General features: G+C 36.0%; 1 protein-coding gene across 1 annotated transcript; it reads left to right on the top strand.

Annotated features, from left to right (window-relative positions):
- The first annotated feature begins 460 nt into the window (after positions 1–460).
- LOC148863724 (lipid phosphate phosphatase 2-like) lies at positions 461–7,859 on the top strand. The gene is made up of 8 exons (XM_088975331.1): positions 461–732; positions 3,297–3,521; positions 3,653–3,740; positions 3,855–3,964; positions 4,101–4,191; positions 5,460–5,648; positions 5,759–5,818; positions 7,463–7,859. The coding sequence occupies exons 2-8, from the start codon at positions 3,303–3,305 to the stop codon at positions 7,669–7,671; spliced, it is 966 nt and encodes a 321-aa protein (XP_088831457.1). The 5' UTR covers positions 461–732; positions 3,297–3,302; the 3' UTR covers positions 7,672–7,859.

Genomic DNA, 7,859 nt, shown 5'->3' on the forward strand with positions numbered 1-7,859 from the left:
TTTCGATGGAATCTTTTTACGTGCAGTGCTGCAGGAATAAACAGGTGGCCATTCCAAGTTTCCAACCTTCAAATGTTCTGATACTAACCGACAACTGTCTCCAGCTCATCCTATCAGGTTACGTGGCAGCATAAGACCACTTTGAGCCCCACAGATACAGTGTTGATAAATAATAAATCAATGGCGTAGATGCGTCGGAGCAAACAAGAGCAAACAGTGTTAATAAATAATAAATCAATGGAGTCTGGACAAATAGACAATTTTATTGAGAGTTGAGATAATATACTGGATCTATAGTTTGAGCCCTAGACGATTCCAATCGAGCTGTTGGGGTGTCAGTAGTCACAATCAACTGTGCCATAAGATGCCAAACTTTCGATTTGGAGGTACAATAACTAGCGTACTACAAGACAGCATTGACTGATACTCCTTAGGAAGGAAGGTAGTCAACATGATCCTTGAAATGAAAGTTAACGGTGATCCCCTGCACAAGCAAATCCTACCGCCAGTCATCTCATTTAAACGTGGAGTCATGTTTTTCTGCCAACTCTTTCTCTCTCTCTCTCTCTCTCTCTGTGTCTCGTATACATCTCTTGTTCTCCTGCATATTTTCGTCGTTCTCGAATCTCTCTCTGGAAAACTGGAACTGTCGAAGTGGAGGGTGTGGACTGTGGAGGGTCCAGCCTTAATAAAGGACGTGAGAATACAGGATTTTACGACAAAGGATTTGAGGTAAACAGTGCAGAGCTACTTGCTTTTCTTTCATCTCACTGACTGGTCACTGCTCTTCATTTTCTTTCTTGTTCCACCGCTTTCCTCCATCTCACTGCTTCTGTCTTATCCTATAAGATTCTGCACCTTGTTTCATTTTCGCCTATACATTTTTTTTGCCTATATTTCATCTTGGCATTAAATTTTGGATGGCAATGTTCTTATGTTAGCAATCCATCTTCTTTTCACATTTTTGGGAAAAGAGAGAACACATGAAAACTGTCAATCAATTTTATGCCCTATTTAGAAGTTATGTAGAGGTGGAAACTGTCAACCATGTGCACAAATTATCTTGAAAGAGCAGAATTAAAGGTCTTCTAGTTGCTTCAGATGTGAAGAAGACAGCAGAGTTTACTTGGGGGTTAATGATGACAATCAATTTATTTACTACATCTTTCTACTTGTAACCACACTTTCTGTTCTAAAATGACCTGATGGCCTTAATTTTAAACATTAGAAAGGCTACCATTTAACTTATGAATCCAAGATCATGTCATTTCCTTGCCATTTGACATAATTATGGCTATGATGCAGAGAGCTACAAGAGTTTTTTTTTTTTTTTTGTATTTAAATTATTAATTAAATAGGTATTTACTTTAGCTAGAATTCATAGTTTCAGATTCCTTGGAACATTGGTATAGAATTTTTTAAAGCCTTGTCATTTGATGTCCATTCTTGATCTTGAAGGAGAAGATACAGTTCATCTCCCAATTTGAATGTCTAGAGAGCTTTAGTTTTTTAAAGCTATTCAACCGAGCATGTCACCTTTCCAATATCTCTTAGTTGCCTATCTCCTTTCCCTGGCTTTCAGACTTTAGAGTATAGATTAGCTTACCAGCACCTAAAGGGAAGCCCAGTGCACCAGGCTCCCGCCAATGTGGGGTATGGGGAGGGACAGAACGCAACCTTACCCCTGCACATACAGAGAAGCTATTTCCAAGATTTGAACCCTGGTCACCCAGGTCACACTGGAGCAAGAGGAATCCAACCATTGCGCCAAGGCCCCCCCTCCTGACACCCCTAATTTCCTTAATTAAATTATCTCCATTCCTCTTCAACTTCATCCCTCTAGCAGAGAAAGCCAGAAGACCAATAGAAGCCTATACACATAAATGCAAACCAGTTATTCATTGAAAAGGGCTTTACAAACATAGGACCGCTATATTGATTACAAAAAAAAACATAGGACCGCTATATTGATAAAAAAAAAAAAAAAACACAGGACCGCTATACAGTCTGATGTAGGACTTGTATTTCTCTATGGGATTGTTGAGTGCAAATCCTTTTAGGAATATGAAATTCAGTTGACTTCTATTTGGTGCCATTTGGGTCTAAAGGGATTCATTTGCAAATATGAGACTGGAATTATAGAGTATGATTGGTATTAATGGTTCAACTAGATTCGTGGATCTACTTAGAGGACTTTTTTATAAGAATTGAAAATGCTCAAATCATTGTCTCCCATGATTTTGGAAAGTTGGAATTTCAACCAAATAAATGTAACAGTGGCCCATCCTAACTTTTAATAATTGTGTTTTCTATCAAATTAATATCTTATTTTAAGTATGATAAGAAGCATTGACACCTTAAAGGATTGACTGATTACTTGAAATAATACCATTTATCGTTTTTATCAATAATAGCATCATTTATCTTGGATCCGAAGGTTCTATGAAGTCTTGAATTTTGATTGATGTGAGACCTTGAAGACAATTTTGTGGGTCATTCCTTCCTTATAATGCGACAAATGGCTCTTACAATTGGGAGTTCCAGTGAAGCCATTTTATCCGCATACCTATACAAGGGTGGTGTATCATGTTGGATACTTCAATTTTTAGTGTAAATTTCACATCTGATACCATACCCAGCTATCTGCTTCCCGAATCTGGGTAAAATAGCAGTGAAGAGATAGGGAAGAAAATAGCAAAATAATAAGGGAAAAGATGTAAAAGAAACACGTGACTTGATATATGTTCTTTACTTCAAACAATATTGGAAATATGCAACTCTTATCCCCCCATAAGAAGACTTGGGATGAATGAAACAGAAGTGCCAAGAGGGGCTCTCTGAGAACATAACTAATATGCTGGACTCCAGAAGATTCATTTACGCACATTTAAATATTCTTTCTTACATCTTGAAGCCACTAAATAAACCTTCTTACATCAAGGATGGTGGTATAGTCGTTGCATGACATTGCAATAAGTTAATGAGAAATACTTTTCTATTCAAACAGGGCACACTTATTTCCCTGTAATTATTACCTATCAAAGAGAGCCATGACCTCAAGGAGCTCTTTTGTTTACTTGCACATGCTCACCTTTGATCCTTGTGGATGTACTAATTCCATTCTGTCTTTTAGAAACAGATTTTAGTTTAATTCAGTTTCAGTGGGATTCAAATGATTTTTGCCTTTATTCAAATAGTAAACCAGCTTATGGCCTCTTCTTCATCTTCTTTTGTCTACTGCAAATCATATTTTGGTGCAGTAAACTTGTTTGATATTATGTCTGTGTTCTATCCAGGAGAGAATGAGGGAGGTCCAGCTCAATCCCGCACATACTGTAAAATCCCATGGATTCTCACTCATAAAATTCCACAAGCATGACTGGTTTATATTGTTTCTTCTTGGGGCTTTGGAGTTAACTTTCTATGTCATAAATCCATTTCACCGCTTTGTGGGGAAGGATATGATGGATGACCTCAAATATCCCCTGAAAGACACCACTATCCCCTTTTGGTCTGTTCCTGTAAGTCTATCTGTATCCTTTAGGACATTATATTGTGTAAACTGAATAGTCTACATCTACACTGAACTGCAGATACATTTTAACTTTTAGGCACCCAGAATTTATGGGCTTTCTTTTCTGTTGATGACCAGATGTTTGCAGTGTTGTTGCCCATTGTCATATTTACTGCTTTCTATTTTCGTAGAAGAGATGTTTATGATCTGCACAATAGCATACTAGGTACCATATTTCCCAACTTCGTTATTACTAATAAGCATCTTTTTAACATAACTACATAACTACATAACCATTCATTATGGTTGATCTGATGTTGCAAACTATCTGCAAGAGCAGGGATATTATTCTCTGTACTGATATCGGGAGTTATTACGGATGCATTAAAAGATGCAGTTGGTCGGCCTCGACCGGACTTCTTTTGGCGTTGCTTTCCTGATGGAAAGGATGTATGTTTCTATAACCTCCAAATTCTTTATAGTTGGTGCGGTTAATCCTTTTTACATGTTTCTTTGCAGTAGGCTTTATTTTACCTCACATTCTGAATACTTGATAAGAGAATTTCTTGGACTTTGATTTTCTTAGGTATATGATCATTTGGGAAATGTGATCTGTCATGGAAAGTCAAATCTCATAAAGGATGGTTACAAGAGCTTTCCTAGTGGTCATACTTCATGTAAGCATTATTATATTTCAAAGTGACAAAGTTATATATCAAACATTACAAGGGTACTTTTGAATAAAGGATGATTACAAGAGCTTTCCTAGGGTATGTTTGGTACCATGGCCATTTCTCAGTCAATGTTTGAACCTGAATTTCGTCTTGGAAAATGTAAAAGTAGGTGGTGTTGTGTACATACTACATAACCCAGTAAACAATTTTTTATTATTATTTAAGACAGCTAGGCACCACATAGGACCAAAAAGGTGAAAATGTTTCTTCAAAGCAAGAAATATCATTATGGTGTTTTCTCCAAAAGTTACTTTCACATAACCCAATGCAAGAAAAGTACAATCAGTTTACTTGAAACAGTTTGACCAAACAATAAGTTACTTGGGTAAAATCAAAACGCCTATATGGCACTAATTTGGCAATGTTTCTTTGAGAAACAACAACGTAACCAAACATATACCTAGTGGTCATACTTCATGTAAGCATTATTATACTTCAACTTATACATGTTTAGCCACTTAGCTTTATAGATTAAACTTTCATGGGGACAAAATCATATATCAAGCATTATAAGAATTCTTTTGAATCTAATGATACAACATTAAGTATTTTTAGCCCATAATGCTGATGCCTTTTCTTCAAATTTTCAAATTTCTAGAGCACAATTGTAAAGCCAGTAATGCTGTATGGATCAAAGTGTTGGGAAGTCAAGAAAACAACATGTCCAAAAAAATGAATGTAGCAGAAATGTAAATGCTAAGATGGATGAGTGGAAAATCTAGAAAGGATAGGATATGAAACAGAGTCACTGGAAGGAATCTAGGAGTAGCTCCAGCCTCCAATATTGAGAAAATGAGAGAAAGTAGATTAAGATGGTCTTGTCACGTGCATAGAAGACCATTTACAACATCGTAGGAAGAAGCTATCTGTTGCAAGTTGGAGGGACTAGAAGGACTAGGAGCAAACCAAGAAGGATATGGGTTGAAGTAGTAAGAAATGATTCAAGTGCTCATAATTTAATAATGGATATGGCACTAATCCAAACAGAATGGCAAAACAGGATAGTTTCCAACCCCATATAAGGGACAAGGCTTGTCAACTATTCATTTCTTTGTATTATATTAATTACTGAACAACTAGAATAAACTTCTGAATAAAGAAAGAGAAATGCGTGTTCCTTGTTAACATATCCTTGCACATCATGTCATCATTCATCTTTATCTGCCCCCATTGTAAGTACAGCTTTCAAAGGCTTCAAATTCCTTTTCCAGGGTCCTTTGCAGGTCTTGGTTTCCTATCATTGTACTTGTCAGGCAAGATGAAAGCATTTGACCGTAGGGGGCATGCAGCAAAACTATGTATTGTGTTGCTTCCTTTTCTTGTGGCTTTTCTTGTTGGCGTTTCCGTGGCGGATGACTATATGCACCACTGGCAGGACATTTTTGCCGGAGGTCTTCTAGGTTCGTGATGGTACTGATTTTTATTTAGTTTTGGGCTGTCTATCCAGAAATTCCCAACAATGGATTTCAGTGCTTAACCTTACAACCTTTTATATGCTGCATCTTTGCAGGCCTCTTAGTGGCAACAATTTGCTACTTGCAATACTTTCCACCCCCACATAATACCTATGGTAACACTTTGAAAATGTTATATTAAATTCAATGATTGTTTTGGTATTTATTTATATTTACTCGGAATAGCTACTTACTTTCACGAATTGATTGATTTATGTGATGCAGATTTGTTCATATACTCTTCTTTTCTAGAACCAATATAAATTATCATTCTATACATGTTTTTTCCTCTTAAAATATATGATATGATCTAGAAACTAGCTTGGGTCAATTGTTACTTTATGTGGTGAATACAAGTTATAGAGGCATGCTATGATGAGGGTGTCCTCATCATAACAGCACGGTGGTGCCATCAGATAGATCCCACTCTAAACAATAGTTAGACAAAAATCAGCACAATCAAATGATTCCAATTATATGTATTTGTTTAGAGAGTTATATTTATATCTAAGGTCAAATAAGCTACCAGTAGAATTTAGAAAATGATTCACAGATGAAATGGCTGCAACTTTTCCTATCTTTCTGATTTTTAGAATGGTGTTTTTTCATGTGCAACCTACTTAATGCTAGGTCCAGATCCTCTATACATGGGACACATGGTGATTGAAGAGCTGAAGCCTCATTGAAGTTATGATGAGAGTAGTGTTATTTATTGTAGCTGACTCCAAGTTATGATTGGAATTTGGAAATTATTTTGAACTCAAAGAAAGCAACGTTTACAGAATTTCTAGTATCTTACTTTCCTAATCTGGGAAAATGAAATCTTCCATGTTTCCTCTTAAATTTTAGGTTTTGTGTTTAGGCTTGGCCCAGGCCTGAGCCCGCATCAGGACCAAGCCTGAACCTAATACTTCAAGCCTGGCCTAGCCCACACATATTTAAATATGTATTTTATACATAATTTCTATATATGTATTTATGTTATATTATGCTATTGTAAGTATAAATTTTAATTTTCTCTGGGCCCACCTCTTCATTTTTGTTTTTTCTTTCTTTCCCTTCCTCTCTCTCCTTCATATCCCTATCCCCTCCCCCTCCAAATTCCTAATCAATCTTCCAAAATCTCTCTCCCGAGACTGGGAGATAAATTAGGAATTAGGAGGGGAGGGGAAGGGGATACAAATACAAATATGTACAATGCAAATACAAGGTTTTATACAGAAAAGAACGATTGATTATTTTAGGACAATGAATAAGATTCTTGTTCATCCATTTTTTAATTGGAAAAGCAGTTTTATTAGGATATCACAATCAAGCACTTCATACAACATGTTGATGATGCTCCAATCTGAATTCAAATAAAAGCTGTTGGAAGTGAGTAATGCTACAGAAGTGACTTTTGTAGCTGCTGAGACTTACACATCCAATAATGTATAAAATTTTGATTTTCCAATTTTTTTACTTTATGTTTCTTATGCTATATCCTTTGGGCTCAGTTTGGAAAGAGGACAAATAGAAATATGTACAGTGCAAGATCTTGTATACTTTCTGTATAAAAAATTAGGATAGTTTCATAGTACTCTTTTGTCAGTTGAAGCATTTATGCAAGTAATTAGTGTAAAGTTGGTTGGAGCCTAATTAGCAAGTACTTAGAAATATTGGATTATATTGTCTCTTGCTTATTCCGTACAAGTCCTGATAGAAGTTCCAAGATCCTACAAGTTTCTGTTCACTTATGCTCTTAGTTGTTCGCATTGCAGGTTCTAGGTCTTATGCATACTTGGGGGTGTTGGAGGCAGCAAAAGCCAGTGAACAACCAACTGATATAGTGAACACAGTAAATGTAGATGTTATGGAGGTACAGACTGTGAACCAACAAGTTGAACAAAACAACATTGAACTTAAAGTATTATCTGAAACAAATGATTCTATCAAGATATTTGATGAACTGGAATCTGGGAGGAGGTAAGTTTGTACATCTTGTAAATTGTAATTTATTCAGTCCTTATCCTGCTCAGTGTGTTGTAAGTTGTAACTATACCAGTCTCCTGTAAATGTTTTGTGTCAATTTCCCTTTTCAGTTAAACATCTTTTCAGAAAAAAAAAGAAAAGAAAAAAAAAAGAAGAAAAAAGTATGAATAGTCCTTGGCTGTAAAA

This window comes from Nelumbo lutea, chromosome 3 (genome assembly GCF_056320005.1).
Source record: "Nelumbo lutea isolate HS-2025 chromosome 3, American lotus-T2T, whole genome shotgun sequence".
Classification (NCBI taxonomy): domain Eukaryota; kingdom Viridiplantae; phylum Streptophyta; class Magnoliopsida; order Proteales; family Nelumbonaceae; genus Nelumbo; species Nelumbo lutea.

Bases quoted from the DNA above. Each gene is read 5' to 3' on its own strand.
- LOC148863724 (XM_088975331.1), top strand. From the start codon at position 3,303: ATGAGGGAGGTCCAGCTCAATCCCGCACATACTGTAAAATCCCATGGA. The intron at 3,522-3,652 runs GTAAGTCTATCT...GTTGATGACCAG, and splicing joins TCCCCTTTTGGTCTGTTCCT to ATGTTTGCAGTGTTGTTGCC. The intron at 5,649-5,758 runs GTTCGTGATGGT...GCATCTTTGCAG, and splicing joins TTTTGCCGGAGGTCTTCTAG to GCCTCTTAGTGGCAACAATT.